The sequence below is a fragment of the Halyomorpha halys genome, unplaced genomic scaffold (genome assembly GCF_000696795.3).
Source record: "Halyomorpha halys isolate HHAL.00 unplaced genomic scaffold, Hhal_1.1 Scaffold598.1, whole genome shotgun sequence".
Lineage (NCBI taxonomy): Eukaryota > Metazoa > Arthropoda > Insecta > Hemiptera > Pentatomidae > Halyomorpha > Halyomorpha halys.
The window spans coordinates 438495-459376 of NW_027105473.1; the positions used below are offsets into that span (position 1 = coordinate 438495).

General features: G+C 32.5%; 1 protein-coding gene across 1 annotated transcript in view; it reads left to right on the plus strand.

Annotated features, from left to right (window-relative positions):
* Positions 1 to 20882, plus strand: part of btv (beethoven) — a gene marked incomplete at its 3' end in the record, with an annotated part of 240143 nt that overhangs the window by 167462 nt on the left and 51799 nt on the right. Inside the window, 4 exon segments of the mRNA XM_067051518.1 lie at positions 2728 to 2906; positions 8617 to 8846; positions 14873 to 14978; positions 15720 to 15860. Of these exon segments, the coding sequence (XP_066907619.1) occupies positions 2728 to 2906; positions 8617 to 8846; positions 14873 to 14978; positions 15720 to 15860 (656 nt within the window).

The following is a 20882-nucleotide window of genomic DNA, read 5'->3' on the forward strand; positions in this document are numbered from 1 at the left end:
TAAGATCCGGCAACACACCCCTCGCCTTCAGTGAGCTCACAATATGATCATGGCCAACATTGTCAAAAGCACCAACAACGTCGAGAAATACCACCATGCAATTACTTTTCTTACTGCTTGCATCCTTTAAAATTGCATCGATAATTCTCGCATTGACGTGCACTCGTGGAAGGCCCTTTATAAAACCCCTTTGATTTCTGTGGAAGGTGACCTGTTTCCTAAGTTCATAGTCACGCACCTTCTCAATAATTCGGCACACGATCGAATATATCGTAATTGGTCTCCAGGACGATATATTATTTGCATCTCCTTTGCCTATATATATCAAAATCGTGCGCCCTCTCCTAAGTGGTTCTGGTACATAGGCCACCTTCAGCATTATCTCCATAATTCTCTTAATTATATGGGTTATATTAAAGAACTTAATGATTAAAACACCATCTGGCCCCGGCGATGTATCTAAAGAGGTAGATTTTATGGCTTTCTTTATTGATTCAGTTTCTACTGAGATTAAATTCGGCATTGGGGCCTGTACTTCATACTCCACACGCTTACGGAGATTTTCGTTTATATATATATATACAATCTAAAATATTTTGTTTTTAATAAAGAAACTTTAGATTTAATAAAAAAAAAAATAAAGGGTCATACTACATGGCAGGTTGAAGGGTTTTTGATATATGCATATTGAAGGAAAACAAAAGTCCCATATATCTCTCCGAGATGGCCACCATTATGTAAATAATGATGGACTGGTGAAAATATGGTGGGTGAAGGTCGCTGTAAGACAGTGCCCCAAACACAAGAGGATTGAACAATGGCTGTGAGTCGGTGGATAAAGGTACCAGATGCCCAGACAGCTCTGATGCTTTGTAATACTGACAGAATACTGATTCTTATCAGCCTGTATCCAGGCCCTAATCCCACTGCTGTTGGTACTTCTAATGTATACATGCCTCATCGCAACGATGTATATAATATGTACATACCATAACAAACCTCTTATATGTCCCTTATTTACGAAACGAGTTCTAAGTAAATTTTAATTACAAAATAAAAACTAACTTATAGTTAAAAAATAGAATTAAACTTATAGTTAACAAAAAATAAAATACTAATTGGAAAGTAAATGACTAAAAAATTAAAAATAAACAAAACTTAGAGCTTTAACAGTAAGCTTTCAAGAAAAGGCGCTATAGACTCCTTCTATTTACACCTAGCCCGCATGGTGGAATAAATCCAAGCGATGTGGAAAGGATATCAAGCAGCTTCTGGCAATAAATCCAGAGGATATTGGGTAAATAAGAGGGAGCTTCTCTTTAATATGTTTTTAGAAGGATCCAGTGAGATTAAAAACAAAACTATACATTAAATGGATTGGGTGATTCTGAAAAAATTACTAACACTGTACACTATAAAAATATTTGATTTGAAAAATATAGCCTAAAAATCTCCAGAATAATATAAAAAATATGTGTTAATTGTCACGAATATTTTGTTCTTGTTTCAACTACAATATGGCATTTTATAAATATAAGTTAAAATGTTTGCATATTATGTAAAAACAATTTAAGAATATATTGAAATAACGCTATTCATAATATATAATATTCCTCCTTTTTTTTTTTTTTTTTATTGGTGCGACAGACCGTGGAGGTCCATGGCCTCGCGCGATGTACTTAAGAAACATCTAGTGCTTCCTGATGTGGTTTTCATAGGGTGGGTCTGTCACTCCCACGCCTATTTTTGTGAGTGCCACCCATTGGCTAACGGGCCTCACAAATGCCTTGGGGGAGATTGTGAGTGAGTATTGTGTAATTTAATGCTTGAAAAAATCCCGGGTAGGGCCGGGCTCGAACTCGCAGTCAGGTTGGCAGACAGGTGCGTTACCACGCTGCTACCATTACCATATCCATGCCATTTCTAACTGATGACACTATCTCTCTAAAATTTAAATGCAGCATGATTTCAATTTTTTTACCAAGAGGAATAAAATAACTGTAAGAATGTATATTGATTACTAATATGATTCAAATGGAATTGTTTAACTAAATCAGCCTCAGTTACCTTCCAATTTTTTTATGTTTAGATCTTAAACCAAAACTTTCATATTTTAAATATTGGTTCACATTATGTTTCTTATTTATTCATATATGCATTTAGGTATTTTTTGGTTCCTTGTTTGTTTTGATTATTTTTTTTTAGCTTGTGTTTGATTTATTGTTTTGATGCAGTCAATTGGTTATCCTTTTTAAATCCAGTGATTGTTGTTTTTCTTTTGAGTTACTAATTTTAAGTTTTTATTATTTTGATATTTTAGTTCAGAAAGCATGTCATATTATGTTTTTAATTGTTAAATTTTAGATTCATTTTAATTATTTACATATTTCGGTTTATGAAGATAAGAAAAGAAAAGAAAATTTTCATTTACTTTTTAATCTCTTCTACTATCTCTTTCTTTATTTAGGACCGTCTGTAGTATATTTTAGCTTTAGTTTTATATACTCAAAGATTTTTAGCTGTATATGTTTTACTGCATAAAAATCCTGGCCTTGACCATAACAAACCTCTTTATTTAATCAAATTTTCACACAATTTTAGTTATTACCTAGAGACCTTTTGGGCTTAAGAAAAATATTTTTTTTCATCAATCACAATGGTTCAAAAATTCAGAAAAGATCTTTTTTTTCAATTATACCTAAACATTTTATTTAATATATTTTTCAGCTATTGCTTGGATTAAGATTAATGGAATTTTTGCTGTCAGCATTCCTCTAATCTCATTAGTTAAAAATTGTTTGAATTTTATGAAAAATGTTTCTACCAAAGCTCAATTTGCCATGTCATTGATAAATGGTTTGGGATCTAATTTGATTGACATATCCAAAAGAGAATTTTGTTCAATGGTAAGATATATGTGCATAATTTATAGAATTTAAGATATTTTATTTATTCCTGATGTTCTAATCTGTTTTTTTTATTTTAAACTAACTATATCATTGTTCTTATTTGTTTTCTTTTCTAGGAAATAAAACCTTACTACTTCTTATTTCCTATATTTTATCTTCTGGATAACATTTCAGACATCCTATCCATTATCTAGGACATCTACAAATTATTATATTAGAAGTTTTATTGTATCCACCTTTACATTTTAAATTTACATTATTTACAATTATATTAACATACTGTATATTACATTATGTAAAAGAGAACAATCACAATGAATTGAGAAAAACAATCATTTTTCATGTTTACTTAATTAATTTATGTCTTACATCCTCCTTTGCCACTCCACTATCCTTCTTCACCAGCTAATCACATCATTCAAAACAGTCACAATTTTGATATTGCTAAAGCTGAAACTTTAAATATGTTGGATAGTGAAATCAGAAAACTCATAAAATCAATATACATTACTAGAACTGTTAAAGATGTGATAAATTTCAAATCAGATATGAAAAAAATAGTTCAATGTGGTGTTGATATATTTAAATTTTTTTTTTCAGTTAGCTGTACAGATCTTTGACTGCCTGAACCAGCTTTCTCCACACCTGCCTGTCTTGGGCTACAGCTTTCCAGTTGACATAATTAACAAAATTAATATTTAACAATAATCAGTAATGCCCCAAAATAAAGAAGGGTGCAAATTAGGCTAAACCCTTTGAAATAAATAAATGAGCACAGTCCAATGTGTAAGAGACTAATATGTTGATGGAAGTCTACAAAAATTAGTTATAATTTAAAAATTTAAGCAATATATTTTGTTAAATATTATAGTAAAAAAAATCAGTACTAAAGATATGGCAAAGTTTAATAATCAGGACAGGATATAAGACATATAGTAATTAACGTAATTACATGAAAATAATTGGCTTTTCTTAATTCATACAATAATTGTTAGAGAAGAGAAGAGAAAGAAATGCTTTATTCATTCATGCTGCCCAAATACATCGGGTTGCCACATTGCACAGCATACTGATCAATCCGTGATCGGACATATATAAATTACATATTTTTATATGATATAATATAATAGAAAGATAACATTTTTTTCCCCACAGTTTTCTTTTACAATGAATACCAGTCTACAAACTAAATACAAGTTTTTCAATTTATTCCTTTTTTTCTTTCCCTTCCATTTCACAACCCTTATTTCATTTTATCAACAAATTCCCCTATATAACAAATATTAAAAATAATAAAACAACAAATAAAATATGCGATGCATGCATGCCATCCCTCCTCTGGATAACTCCCCTACTCACTAATTTCCATGCATGTGGTGGTGGATGATTCCCAGGGAGTCAAGTATTATATTCTCCGTCATCCTAACCACGTCCTGGACATCGAACCCGAGCTCCTCCATGAAGCTCCTAGTTGTGCTGGGAATCGTTCCACGGGCTCCAAACCAGAGGCTTCTCACGTTGAAGTCTCATTCTCCAAAGCCCTCACGGAACTTCTCCTTGAGGAAAGGGATACATTTATTGTAGATTTCCTTCTTTTCCCTATCTACCTTATTTGCCTAGTCAAGGTCGTTATTTTCATATCTCACAGTGGGATCCAGAATGATTGCCGACTTCCCCTTCTTAGGAAAAGCAACTATATCCGCATATCTTGTGGATCCATCCGTATGTACACAGTAGACCTCGTCAAAGCAGGCAAATTCTCTTTCTTTTAGGAGCTTCATTAACTCGTATTTCACTCTATGATGTCGGCGTGTTATGAGGAGGGAGTTGCTGGGGCATTTTCCCAGCACATGTGCTGGTGTTTCTGGCTCTCTGTTGCATTTGCGACAGAGGGACCCAACTTATCTATCCTGTCCGCTGACACCTGGGACTCCACGTAGGGGTGCATAATTTATATTCAATTTCAGGGTATTGGACCATTCAGAGTCCATAAGAATTTGTTTATCGTATATAAACTTATTTGCTTTCGGGGTCTCTTTGAAATGGCGTACTCCAATGCCCTGCCACCTGCAATTAGCCCATTCCTCGAACGCACTTTCATGTAGCGACTGTCGCAGAGCTTTCACACTCCGATGCCCCTGTTCAACGTCCAATCTATTGGCACTTTCAGCAATCTCGGCTGAACAATCGAAAGTGGACTGGAACAGAGCATCGGGTACATTTGACAGCCGCTGAGCAATGGATCAGTGTTGTAGGGGAGCCTCCCATTGGCAGCGGATCAAGCCTAGACCTCGGTACCTCCTCGGAGCATACAACATCGCCGTGGAGGTGTTCGCAGGGAGCCCTATAATGGCTTTAACACTTCTGCGAATCATTGTGTAGATGCCATTCAGGATTTCAGGACGTAGCTTTGTGAGGGGAGCAGTTTGGAGAGGGTTTGTAAGACACGGGGACATATATTAGTTGACAACGTTGACCATCTGCTCAGGCTTAAGCAAGCGCGAGGTGACGAGCTTATCCAGATTCTTATTCAACTTTGTCACCGAATCCTCGTTGAACTGTAGCTCTCCCAAAAATGTGCATCCTAAATATTTTATAGTGTCACCTTCTTTCATTGTTAGGATGCTATCTCCGTTCTCAAGGGAGAGCATCGTCGATTCCAGCTCTCCTTTATTTATGATGATGCCCACACTCTTTAGAGGATTCAATGCCAAACCGATTTCTTTGAACGTCCTCTGTACGCTATTAATAACTCTTCCCACAGCAACCTTGTCGCACGCTGAAACTGCCTGATCATACGTGAACCCTATGAGGACCACACAACCTTGGTCACTATTGAGCTTATATCCGTATTTTCTTACAAAGTTTTACTCACACAAGTTGCGGTATAGATGGTCTATGGCCAGGTTGAACAGAGAAGATGACAAGGGGCCGCCTTGAGGTACTCCACGCTTTACTCTGATTTGGCTTGTTGAGTGGGCACCTACATTTATTTTGATGTTGTTTGTAGTAAGGAGAGCTGAAATCACATTTCTAAGATCCGGCAACACACCCCTCGCCTTCAGTGAGCTCACAATATGATCATGGCCAACATTGTCAAAAGCACCAACAACGTCGAGAAATACCACCATGCAATTACTTTTCTTACTGCTTGCATCCTTTAAAATTGCATCGATAATTCTCGCATTGACGTGCACTCGTGGAAGGCCCTTTATAAAACCCCTTTGATTTCTGTGGAAGGTGACCTGTTTCCTAAGTTCATAGTCACGCACCTTCTCAATAATTCGGCACACGATCGAATATATCGTAATTGGTCTCCAGGACGATATATTATTTGCATCTCCTTTGCCTATATATATCAAAATCGTGCGCCCTCTCCTAAGTGGTTCTGGTACATAGGCCACCTTCAGCATTATCTCCATAATTCTCTTAATTATATGGGTTATATTAAAGAACTTTATGATTAAAACACCATCTGGCCCCGGCGATGTATCTAAAGAGGTAGATTTTATGGCTTTCTTTATTGATTCAGTTTCTACTGAGATTAAATTCGGCATTGGGGCCTGTACTTCATACTCCACACGCTTACGGAGATTTTCGTTTTCAAAAAAGGGTCTTGTAATGCCTCTCAATTTCAGCCACCTTTAAGGGACATTGCTTAGGAGCGTCGGCATTCATGATATTTTGCACTACTTTTTTTCTTTTATTGTAATAGTTGTATTGTGCAACATTATACAGATATTGTTCTTGCCGACGACTCTGGTCTGCTTTATTGGCCCTCTGTGGATTTGATACTTTTCCAGCACCTTTGTCCGCCATATTAGATTTTTCTTCCTCAGCTTGTAAAATTTGACGGCTGGGTGCTGGGGGCCTGGCAATTCTGCATTGATCGTCCTTAGAAATATTAGGAACTTGCATATGGCCTCGTCAAAATCCGCAGTATTCGTGGTATTTTGCTCATATAGGCTTTTGAAAGTAGCAGACCATTTTACAATGTCTTCCTTTGTTTTAGATTTTTCATCCTCTCCATTTTTAGGACCCATTACATTCCTAATTATTCCTCTCAGTGTGTTATTATTAGCCTCCCTGGGATGCTTCTTTGCAATATAGGTTCTGAGCCCTCTTTCACCCTTAAAAGAGAGTCCACAGATAGGACAAACCTTATCCTGAGGGTGTGGGCTTTTGTCTTGATGTCCGCCGCCCGCCTCCGTGATGCTGGATTGGGCTTTCGGTGGACAAGGAAAAACATCTTCAATGGAGATAGTCTTTCCTAAAACTACCCCGTCTGCATCTGGCCATTCTACTTTTACAAAGTCCGTCTCACCACCCTCCGTAGTAGCCACAGACATCAGAGAGACAACAACTGCCTCTTGAACTGTCCCTCCAGTCCTCAGAACCCATACCGTCTGGCCCACTTCTATTTTTTCCTTTGATTTCATATTCATCTTCGTTCGTTTTTATTCTTTCTAACTTTTACCTCTTTCCTTTTTATTTATTCTTTTTCCCATCCAAGATTACCCAGCACATGCATCATTAAAATAATTGACTAAAATACAATTAAAATTCATATATGTTAAAATAAATAAGTAAATTACTAAAATACAGTTAAAATTCATGGATATTAAAATAAATAATATTGCAGCAAAAAAACCAAAAGACATCCATACATGCACTTACATCGCAATATCTCTATCCCTATTACTCCCTACAATATAGTTTAAAATAATAAAAAGATTATAAATAAATAAATAGGTTAAAACAAGTCAAAATAAATAAGCTAAAAGTAACATGACGTCAAATCGTTAAAGTAAAGAAAGTGATATACACTTATGTCGAACATCATAGAGGATACAAATCAATATATAATGTTGATACATGATGCATGCAAATAAGACACACACAAAGAAAATATATGTGTATATATATTTGTTATCAGATATAAGAATTAAAAAAAAAAATTTAACAAACGAAAAAAAATTCAAACAAAAAAAAGTCTCCAGATAAAAAAACAAACTAAAAAGAAACAAAGAAAAGGAAAAAAAAACAATATATATATTTGTGAATGACTGACTCAACTATATCAATAAAAAAAAAAATAGTCAATGGATTTGAACTCAGAACCCGCTGGAGACTGTACTGTTGGTACAGGGCCTTGACCATGAATAGTTTGATAAGATAAGACCCCTTAAGGGGAATTACCGGCTACCTGAGTCAGCTGTACTAAACACTAATTTATAACTTATAATTGCTAACAATTTGACTCTCACCTCACTATCCGTGAACATAAAAATGTTTTCCTGTTTATAAACACACTGTTCACAAAATTTAACAACTGGCTTCAAAAGACTACCAAGATGAAAAGGTAACAAAGGCAGAGCGATGCAAACACTGTTCTGCTTTAGCGGCCATCTATTATAATATAATGTAGAATAGAATTCTAAATAGTGTAGATTTAAAAGTGATAGACTGGATAGTACATAGACAAGATCTCCGAAATGTTGTCCAGAAGATAAAATAAAGGAGATAAGAAGTAGTAAGGTTTTTTTTTTCCTTGAAAAGGAAACCAGTAGTTACAAAATATTTTATATCTTTAGCCACAGATTAAATAATTATGATGAATTTATCATTGTTTTTATTAAAATGTTACTAGTTAATCACTGGATTTGTTTGTTTAATTCTTAAGTTAAATTTGAAGTTTTAATTATAGGTATTAAAAATTACTGAAGAATTTTCAACCATGCCAAATGGTTTGTTCGATTTTTATTATGATGAAAAAAATGACTCGATTAACTGCCATCAAATAACACCTGATGCGTTTGAATCTGCTTTCGAGCTAGTTAAAATTCCTGCCATTAAAGTTGCTATTAACTACGTTACATTATGCTTTGAAGAACAATTGCCCATCATTTTGATTGGACCAACAAGCTGTGGTAAAAGGTAAACTTACTCAATTTTTTTTTCTGTTGAAAGTAACTTGTATAAAAACATGATTTAGAAGATAAAGAAAGATATGAATTTTATGAATGGAGTATGGTCCATGTGCGGTCAAAAAAACTCAAATAGTAAATAATTATACTATTTTTATTGAGCCAACGTTCTTGTGATCTTTTTCATCCCCACTGCCATCATCTTCTTCAGACTTCATCATCTCTTCAAACTTTGTAATCCTTTGCTTCTTCTTCTGATCTTGTTCATCCCCACTGCCAGCATCCAATATTCCAATATGAATTTTATTAATTCAGACTTTCACAGCCAAAAAACATGTCTGTTTGCAGATAATTTAATTTTGATAAAATATAAACTGCCCTTCAAATGGGTCTAAAAATAAAAATAATGGATGATAAAAGCAAAATATTTAACTTTTTAATCTGGAATGCTATCAAGCTTTGAGTCAGTATAATAGACCAACCATTTGAAATCAGTTCAAAGTTCATGAATACATTGTATACTTTTTTTTGTTTTAAATGTCCATATTTAAATTAACACATCGAAATGGTTGATAAATTTACAAATTGACAGCTTTTACATGTGTTTTCTCCTGATTTCCAAGAATCTTCTATTGGAAATATTAGGTGTACTGGAAAGTTCCATCTGTTCCAGTTACAAGTTTCTAAAAAGTATGCCCATATTTATTTGACCCATATCTGGCCGTTATGATCCCGTTTTTCGATTTCAGGGGCTTTTTAAATATTTTGCTCTATCTCAAAGTCTCTCCTTCCCGTTTTAAGCTAATATTTCGAAAGTGATATAGGGCCCTCGCTCTCCGGGGGTTTAGCGGGGCGGGTCGGGCGGGGAAGGATGGCCTTTTTTTAGCGTTACAATCCTGCTCTTGTGAGATTGTGACATGTCGTTCATCGACCAACCTACTCGCTGAAATTGTCTGTTCTAAAAGTCAGATAAGTAAAGCTAGCATGGAGGGCGGGAGTGGCGGGTTTGATGCCGTTTTTCGATTTCAGGGGCTTTTTAAATATTGCTCGATTAAACTATCTTAAAGTCTCTCCTTCCCGTTTTAAGGCTCTCTCTTTATTACTGAATATGTAAGTACTGACCTAACCTATAAACCAAAATGAAGATGATTCATGTTAGTATTATGCAAGATTCGATCGTGTAACTATGGCTACTGATAAATTCATCACTAGTTTTGAAATTAATTTTTTTTTTTGTTATCAATTGAATAATAAAGAAAATAAGATGTGAAAATATGAGTTGAAGATCACTTTTTTTAAATGTGACCTTATAGGCACTTGCAGAACCATTCGCTGAGACAAATAAGACATTCTGCAAAATTATCGCATGTAAACAGTGATCTTAAAGAGAAAAATATGGTTTTGCTCACAAGTGAAAGGAAAATAGGAAGAAGTGGTTACTGCCTGGAATGAGATGGCATCTCAAAGCTGCAAAAACTAGCTTTCTCATAGGAATACCTAAACTTGTGAGCATTCAAAGATAAATTTTATTGGTATTCTGTTATGTTTTATTTCTACACTAGTTTTGAAATTAATTTTTATTAATCTTTTTTTGTTAGGTACTATCTAATTAGTATTAGTAATTATTATTAGTATTTCATGAATCGAGATTTTAGCCTATTGTTTGATTTTATTTTTTAATAATTATTATGTCAAAATATTGTAAATATAAGTTTAGTAAGGAATAGTTCTAAATAAAAAAAGAATGTACGTCTATCTGTAAATAAAGGAAACCTGGACCGAAAAAGGGAAGACCTCCTAAAAGCGAAAAACAGTAAGTAAACATAAATTATTTATTATATTTTAATGGAATCAGTGTTGTTGTGCTGTTATTTGTTTAATTGTTTTTCTTAGGAATTAGATTGTTTAGAAATGACAACTTTGCAAAACTAGACAACAAAATTTATGTAAATAAAAATGTAATGTTTTCGAAACATTCGGTGTCAGTTTGGGAAGGTTCTTAGCTATTGAAATACTGTATTTTCTAAGCAAATAAAAAAAAAACTAAATTGGACAAGTATTAGCAAAGATATAGCGAACTAAGATATCACCTATATATATATAAATAGAGATGTAATGTTCTTTGTAATTTACTAAAGCTCTCCGAAAATTCAATTTACACCCTGTTTTTTTAAAAATACATTCAGCGTCATTTTGGGAAGGTTTGTAGCTTTAAATTACTTTATTTATTTATAAGTATTACAATCTGCCACAAACTTGGGCAATGAGTAGTAATGGTAACTGAACACATTCATGCCAAAAATTAAAAAGAATAATAATAGTAAGTAAAATAAAATAAGTCAATAAAAAAATAAAATCTTTATATGTATATAAATAGAAAAATAAAATCTCTATATGTATATAAACGGAAAAATAAAATTAACATAATCATACAAAGCAAAATAAATTGTATACAATGTTTATAATTTCGACCTGAGGATCCCCTAGAAGAGGATACAATGAGAATGAACATTTTTAAGAATTAAAATGAACACATACTTTTTTCTTTTGGTAAATTTTGATTTCCTAGTCAAAATCTTTCACTGCTAAATTTAGCATAATTCACCATTGTAATTACTACGTTGATTTAGATTATTTTTCTCATATTTAGAGAAGAAAAAAATTTCGTTTTACCAACAATTCTTTCAACTCAGACGAAGTAGGCAGAAATGGTGAACAATAAATCCAAGCTACCTTGGAAAATTGACTGAACAAACCAAACTCCCTTTCCAATTTTCTGATTTAGCTAAAATTTTCACTATGCTGCTTCTTGGTTGCTTTGACTGAAAATATACAGTATGTCCACTCACAGAACTTTACTGCTGCATTCAATTGAAACTCCATACGAGTTATTCGTTTTCTCCAAATTTTTAAAACAAAAAAAATAAATTACTACTAAAATAAATAAATAGTTACCAGAATAAATAAACAGCTGCTAAAAATTAACAAAAAAAAATGTATTATCATTTTTACACACGGATAGACTTCTAATTTTAGACTTTTTTGGAGTGATTGAGAAACTGCTTCTATCCTGCAAAATAGAATAGAGGTATGCTGATAAATCATTTAAATATTTGATTTGAAGAGTCCTATGCTCGGCAGTCAGTAAAATATGTAAGTCCAATAGTCCTGTTCCGTAAGTATGACATGCAGGTGGAGAATTGCAGTGGGAAAATATTAGTTTTATTTTCAAGTTGACTAATATTATTTGGCAAAGTTACTACTAATTTGTCACTGCAGTTAAGTTATCATCTGTATTACTTTTAATCAAAGTGGATTCCAAAGTACTTGTTATAAACTTCAACAGTATTGGCCAACCTAGCTACCTGCTCTAGCAAAGCCTCATATCAGACATTTCCTGTAGTGATGGAGTGAGGACAGATGTGGGGAAGCCGTCACTACATCCGCATGAGATCTGATCCTAACACTTTACATCTCTTGCCTTTTAATAATTGCTTGCACTTGACGATAGGACACTTTATCCTGCACTCTGATTTTTTTCAATTTTTACAATGCAATGTTTACTGGGGTGTGTGTACTTATAACATGAAAAACAAATAAGTTGCTTCAGACAGAAAATGTAAGATTAATTTTTTGGGTAGATAACACTTCAATGACAAAATTAGTAAAGCTTTACCAACCTACTAATTTATAAGACTATCCTCAGACCTATTTGAACCTACAGACTTGAACTATAGGGAACAGCTAAACCTTCAAACATCAAAAGTATCTAATCCTTTCAACCCAAAATCCTTAGAACCATAGTCAATGCACCCAATTACGTTTCCTACAGAACACTGCACCATGGCCTTCATATCCCTTTTGTCCTTGATCTCATACCAACCAAATTCTTAAAATTACATTTATTGATACACACAATCTTCCAGTATTCCATATAAACCTTTCCAATCATCTTATCCATTTGGTTCAATCCTTATCCAGTTCCACCTATCCTTACAATCCACCTTGAGGGTTGAAACGGCTGTGGCCAAGAGACCTTTTGTAAAACAAAATTGACAATTGGAGTTCTGGCAATGGTCAGATGCTCTGTTCATGTTGAGTGATTGCGATTTTAACGGACTTACTCAGCGTCTACTGGCTCATTATCAGTGATGCATGAGAGGACTGTCCTGGGATCTCAAAGGATCCTGCTCTATCCATACATGATGGATATAGTGGGCTCATGGATCCTCAGGTCGAAATTGTAAATATTGTATACAATTTATTTTGCTTTGTATGATTATGTTCATTTTATTTTTCTGTTTATATACATATAGAGATTTTATTTTTCTGTTTAAATACATATAAAGATTTTATTTTTTTATTGACTTATTTTATTTTACTTATTATTATTATTCTTTTTAATTTTTGGAATGAATGTGTTCAGTTACCATTACTACTCATTGCCCAAGTTTGTGGCAGATTCTAATACTTATAAATAAATAAATTAATTTAAAACTAAACTTTCCCAAAATGACACTGATGGTTTTTTAAAAAAATAGGGTGTAAATTGGTTATGAATTTTCGGAGAGCTTTAGTAAATTACAAAGAACATTACATTGCTATTTATATACATAGTTGATATCATAGTTCACTATATCTTTGCTAATACTTGTTCAATTTATTTATTTATTTTTTCTTTGCTTAGAAAATACAGTATTTCAATAGGTAAGAACCTTCCCAAAATGACACTGAAAGTTTTGAAAACATTACATTTTTATTTACATAGATTTTGTGGTCTAGTTTTGCAAAGTTGTCAATGTCAATTTAAAATACTTTAGATCTTGACAAAGACACATTTTGAATAAAAATGAATTTTCACCAGAGAAGTAGGGCATGATAGAAATTTGTTACTAACAGACAAGTAAGTTAAAAGTAATAAAAAATATTTGTACTTCAACAATTTATTCTAAGTTGTTTCTATTGATAATAAATTCAAAGAATTATTTATTTATTTATTCTTCTATAACTTATTTTGTGAAAGTACAAAACAGCTTATAGTTGTGGATAATTTCAAAACATCCAATAAAAATTATTAAAAAATAAAATCAAACAATAGGTTAAAATCTCGATTCATGAACTACTAAAAATAATTACTCACAAGTTTAGGTATTCCTATGAGAAAGCTAGTTTTTGCAGCTTTGAGATGCCATTTCATTCCAGGCAATAACCACTTCTTCCCATTTTCCTTTCACTTGTAAACAAAAACATATTTTTCTCTTTACGATCGCTGTATACATGCAATAATTTTGCAGAATGTCTTATTTGTTTCAGTGAATGGTTCTGCAAGTGCCTATAGGGTCACATTTTAGAAAAATGATCTTCAACTCATATTTTCGTATCTTATTTTCCTTATTATTCAATTGATGGATTTAAAACTTAATCAGCATGAATTCTTTATTAAAAAAACACAAAATGCTCTTGACAGATTGAAAATCGGACAATTCGTTCAAGAGAAAATAGAAAAATAAAGTCTAGTAATTTTGGTGTGTCCTATGAAAAGATGCATTTAGCCTCTATCACTTGTTTCTGTCCTTGCCAATTTTTTTTTTTCTGGGCAAAAATGAAAAAGCAAAGAAAATATCAGACAAACATGGTATCTGACAAAAATCAATAGAGCAATTTATTTTAATCCTCAATTCTCCATTGGGAGCTAGAAGATCTGTAACTTTTGCTAATACTGTATAAACTACATTTTTCTTTTTTTTTAATAATTATTGTTGGTAGAAGTTAATATTTTTATCTAAGAAGAGGATGAGGATAAAGTACTTCCTAAATATTTTAGATTCTTTTAAATTGTTTTTGTGTTACTAATTACTTGAGTGTGAATTTTAGGAAACAAATTTTTTCTAGACATGTATTAACACTATTATCTATTCTAATGATTGGAACTATTGATTTCAATTCTTACAAAGATATTATAGTATGACCTAATTAAATAAAATTAACTATTTATTATGAGTTTTTAATATGTGTTTTGTCTTTTTAACATTTCAGTCTTTTAATAGAAGAGTGTTGGAAAAATATGCATAGTACGGAATGTATATCAATTGAATGCAATGCTCAAATCTCACCACTGCATGTGATTCGTTCTCTTCAACAAGTAATGGGCTTATATACAAGTTATATGTATAATCATTTATAAAAATTGATAAAATGTAAAAAAAATTAAGATTTTTATAATGAAAATTTATTTGCAAAATATAATTTACAATGGTCATTTTAAAACTATATGACCTTTTTATGCAGTATGTGTTATTTTACCAAGTACTAACAATTAAGAAAAATGGTTAACCATAATAATGGTCGACCAATCACTATTGTGAACTCTTATAAATATATAAGAACTTCCTTAACCCTTCGAATGTCTTTTGCTGAACATTTAAAGTAGAAGGCATAAACAGCTAAATTTTCACTGAATATGAAATGTTCCAACTTCATTCTTAATGACATGATACCAGTTGTTTGAAATGACTGAAATGTTACTATAGAAAAGGATATATTTGACAGGATTTAATCCATATATTGTATCCTTCAATTAGTACTGGAAAATAAATGTTGGAAAAAAATATCTGGTAGACTAATACCTTCATCAATACTATCATTAATTAAAAGTAAATTATTGCTGTTTTAAACAATCTATTCAATGATTACTGTTCTTCTGAGATGTGTTGCATTTATTTATTAACTTCTTATTAATTAAAAATAGTTCTTTAAGTCATTTGGTATAACTAAAGGAGAGTTATTAGTATATTAAAAATCTCTGCTAAATCCTATACTTAGTTGAATGGTGAAATTGATTATTCTTATTTATGTTGTTTATGGATTTTGTCTTATTTTACAGGCATGTGTTGTAGTATCAAGTACAACTGGCCGAATATATAAACCTCGAAATGCAGAAAAATTGATTGTTCATTTCTCAGATCTCAATCTAACACAGATAGATAAGTGGGGTACTAGAATGATGGTAGAATTTTTGAAACAGGTAATTTGACTTAAAGCACTATCTATTTTTATACACCTTCGTTAAGTAACTTCAGTGGAATTTATCTGATCAGGCATTTCAAATAAGCATACATCTCCTGTAAGTGGAGCAGATTATTTTCCTTGATGTCGTGTAACTAAAGTACCATGTACTTATCTTCCACTTCTACTAACTAAACCTTCTAATACATGGACATGGACCCAAATTTAGTCTTCTCTGTATAGAAAAAGTTGGATTACTGTTTGTATGTTAAAATACCATATAACAATTTTGAAGAAACTTTTCTATTTTTCTTCAATTTGAATTATCTCTTGAGCAGCAGAAGGTTTGACTAACTAATGGGTGTGGAAGATCTCACCATTTAGTTGAAAAGTATGATTTTTTAAATTTTAACTAAAATTACCTCATAAACAACAAGAGATGGTTCAGGAAATACCTCCTTAGACAAATATTTATGATTTGACCCTTTTGGTTGAAATTATGTACTGATCGGCCAGATTGTGAAATATTTATTTGAGTCTTGGGACTACTTTGATGAAATTTGGTTAAAATCTGCTAAAATATCTTGGTGGGTTAGACCAAAAAAAAAAGTCATTAGCAACAAGAAAAATGTTCATATTTCATTTATTCATATTTATATTCATTCAAAATTTTCATACTTCAAGCTACTCTAGGTATTTAGGGTTTTCACTTTAAAGGTTTTGATATTTTACTCTTCCATGTTTTTGAGGGTGCTGATTTTGAATTTCAACTTTTTCACCTCGATTTATTATTCTAGTAAATTATAATATTCATTTTATTCTGAATTAAAGAAAAAAAAATATTATTTCACCTCTCCATTTTGAAATTTGGAGATGGAATGTAGTCCAGTCCAATGGAAACCAGGAATAAATCTCAAATGTTTTTGAGAATTTCTTACAATTGGTTGGTTATGTTGTATGTTTTTTTTTTTTGGGATATTGATTATTAAGAGACTCAAAAATTGGTTATTGAAAAAATAATTTGAACTTTAAATTTTGAAAAAGTATGAGGAGATAACTCATACCTCCGAAAGCTCCTCTCATCGTCCATATGTGACTTCACTAATTTAATCTGTTTTCTTAGGAAGAAAATTTGGTTTAAGTTCTTATGCAGTGATATAATTATTTTAAAAACGAACATTCTTTTATTCCTTTCCTTTATTTACATAGTTTCTCCTGATGTTTCTAAAAAATAATATAAAGGACAATAAAACAAATTTATAAGATAGAGGAATAAAATATTATATATGAGGGATAGATCAAGTGGAAAAGATAAAAAGACAGTAGTACCCAAGTTGGATTGCAAATATTGTAACTATATATATATATATTTGGAGATGGAATGTAGTCCAGTCCAATGGAAACCAGGAGTAAACATCAAATGTTTTTGAAAAGTTTTTACATTTGCTATATATATATATAGTGGTGTTATTTTTCTTTAAAAAATACATTTAAGTTAGTAATAATAAATATTCATTTTCATTATGAACATTATAAATAATGGCAATCCTGGCATGGTTGCCAATTTTGTGGTGTTATTTTCAATAGGATTATTTTAGTAATAATATTTTGATTTAATTTTGTATGAATTTGATAATAAGATGTTAACAATCTATCTTGTTTCAATCCATTTTCTTTTAGATTGCCTTTGCATAATATGAGTATAGAGATCGACATCTTCAACTTAAGGCCCGGCATTGAACCCTTTTTTAATGTGCTGGTAATTAGTTTTATTATGAGTGGGCTGTATTGGAATGTTATTAAGAAAATAAATTGAAATTGGAAAGACTTCTATTGAATATAAACTCCCAGTCAAAAGTATTGCAACACTTTTAAATGTTTGAATTTTACAAAAACGTCTGTTTTTTTCATAATAAAGAAAGGTTCTGAAGGAGGAAAAACTTTATTCAAATAAAAAATTATGCTGCCCAACTTCATTTAGTTGCTAGTCACACAGCATACTTATTTTAATCTAATCAGACAATATTTTTAATCCTACGATAAAAAAGCCTAGCCAGGTATACAATAATAATTATAAACATTAATAATAACACAAGAACATGACTTTTTTTTTTCTTTTTTTCCTTTTTCTTTTCTCCTTTTTCTTTTTTTCTTTTTCATGTTTTCTTTTCCCTCCTTTTCCATCCTTTCCTTTTTCTCTATTTTTTCTTTTCCTTTCCTTTTTTTTTCCTTTTCATATTTTGGTTTCAACCCAATGTGCTTTTGACAGAATAATGGATAAAATAGTGATAGAGATATGAGAAGATATATGAAAGATACTTAAGTAACAAATATAAATTAAAAAAATTCAACAAACTATGTTAAAATTAATATGCAATAAATATTAAAACATTAAAAATGTATGCAAAAATAATAATGTAACAAAACAAGATATGCAATATATGCATGTCATCCTTCCTCTGGATGACTCTGTTACTCAATAATTTCCACGCATGTGGTGGTGGATGTTTTCCAGGAGTATTATCGAGTATTATATTTTCTGTTATCCTAGCCACGTCCTGGAAATCGCCCCCGAGTTTCTCCATGAAGCTCCTAGTTGTGCTGGGTATCATTCGACGGGCTCTGAACCAGAGGCCTCCCACGTTGAAGTCTCGTTTTCCGGAGCCCTCACGGAACTTCTCCTTAAAAGGAAAGGAATGCAGTTATCATAGATTTCCTTCTTTTCCATATCTACTTTATTTGCCTGGTCAAGGTCGTTATTTTCATATCTCACGGTGGGATCCAGAATGATTGCTGACTTCCCCTTCTTAGGGAAAGCAACAATATCCACATATCTTGTGGATCCATCTGTATCGACACAGTAGACCTCATTGAAGCAGGCAAAATCTCTTTCTTTTAGGAGTTTCATTTACTCGTACTTCACTCTATGATGTTGGCGTGTTATGAGGAGGGTATTGTTGGGGAATTTCCCCAGCACATGTGCTAGTGTTTCAGGCTCTCTGTTGCATTTGCGACAGAGGGACCCAACTTCTCTATCTTGTCCGCTGACACATGGGATTCTACATAGGAGTACATAATTTATATTCAATTTCATAGCATTGGACCATTCAGAGCCAGTAAGGATTGAAGTCTTCTTGCTGGCCAATCATTGGTGTGGATATTTGTTGTGTTCAGGTACTCAGAGATACATCTTGTGCCTTGTGAGGATGAGCATTATCATACATGAGCAGCGATTTAAAAGCCTATGAATGGTTTAAAAGGCAGTACATGATCTTTGAGAATCGTTTCTACATACCTCAAAGAATTCAAGACCCCTCCTTGGATTGGCACTAACTCAGTACCTGCCTCCCAGGATATGCCACCTCAGAACATGATAGACACTCCCCTCCCCCAAATGGCTCAGTTTTTAACATGCATTACTGACTATACTGTTCTCCAGGCTTTTTCAAACTCTTTCACAACCATCTGGTCTGCTAAGGGCCACTCTCGTCCCATCAGTGAATACAACTTTTTTCCATTCCCCCACAGTCCAGGATTGGTGTTCCCTTGCAAATCTCAATCTCTTTTCATGGTGTTCTGTAGTGAGAAAAGGACCTTTCACTGGCCTTCTTGGGCTGAGGTTTGACTCTATCAGTCTTCAAATGACTGTTGACTCCAAGATTGGTATCCCTCGAACACCAGTGATCAAGTTTTTAATGGAAGAAGCTGTAGAATTATGCTTCTGAAGTGCTTGCATTTTAATAAAGCGGTCATCTATGGGATTAGTAATTCTGGGTCGCCCTGATATTGGTCACTTCAAATAACCACTGGTCTGCCTGTACCTTTTTATGGTCTTTGAAATGGAAGAATAGTGAATCTCAAAGTAACTATTTAAGAAATGATTTGCCTTCTTCAGAGAGAGTGATAATTCTAACCGAATCATCACGGCTTAAATGATTCATTGTGAATTAAATTAATTGTTGTAACTAGTCTTAAGAGAGAACAGACTTAATGGAAGATAAACATGGATTGAAAGGGAATTTGAAATGAATAAACCAAAATTCCATCATTTGTTGGTAAACAGTGAATAACAATAATGTGTCTAATCCCTAATGTCTCTCATTTAATAAATAATATTGTTATAAATATAAACAAAGTATAGATTAAGGTCCAAATAAAGAAAATCTTGAGAATTATGGGTATTGCAATACTTTTGATGGGAAGTGTATTTACAGGGCTGTGGAGGGTTGCCAAAAAGAAAGATTTGTATTTGATATGTTTGTGACTTTTGAGTCATTGGGTCCATTTTATGAATTATAATAATACACAATATCCTGTGTAATGTGGCAACCCGATGTATTTGGGCAGCATGAATAAATAAATTTCTTTCTCTTCATTCTAAAAAAAAAAATAATGGTGAGGTAACTGGTTAGGTAGAGCTTGAAGAAAAAGATGTAAACCTACTCTGTAGTTGGTTGGTCGTAAATAATTTTGAATGGTGACTCACATATTTCTTCCCATTTCCAGGGAACAGCCTCTAAGGTAACTATTCACTCGTGATAAGGGTGAGAATTTTCAATCAAAAAACTTATAGCAATATCCTGGATCCAGGTGGCTATCTAGCTTCTCTCTGGGTGTTGACTACCTTGTCATGGTAGCAAGGCACTATAGGAACTGCTTGTTGGCACTAGTAATTGCTTTATATTACTGATAATTTTGTGATGAACAAAAGAATATGAATCAAGTTAGTTATTTAAAATGATATAATATAACATTATAAATATAATAGATCGATTTGTTATATTAACCTTCAATATATCCTGACTATACTGTTTATGGGTTTTGTTGTAAAACTTTGATGTGTAAATAAATAAAAAGTACTGACTTCGAAACATTTCTTATATAATAATTATTGGCATAATTATGAACTCTTTATATTATCTAACAATAACAATCACAAGACACTTAACACACTGACTCCATCGTATCTTGGAAAAACCTTCTCAACTGTCACTATCGATAATCGATACAAAATCACTACAGGTTTCTTATGAAATAAAAA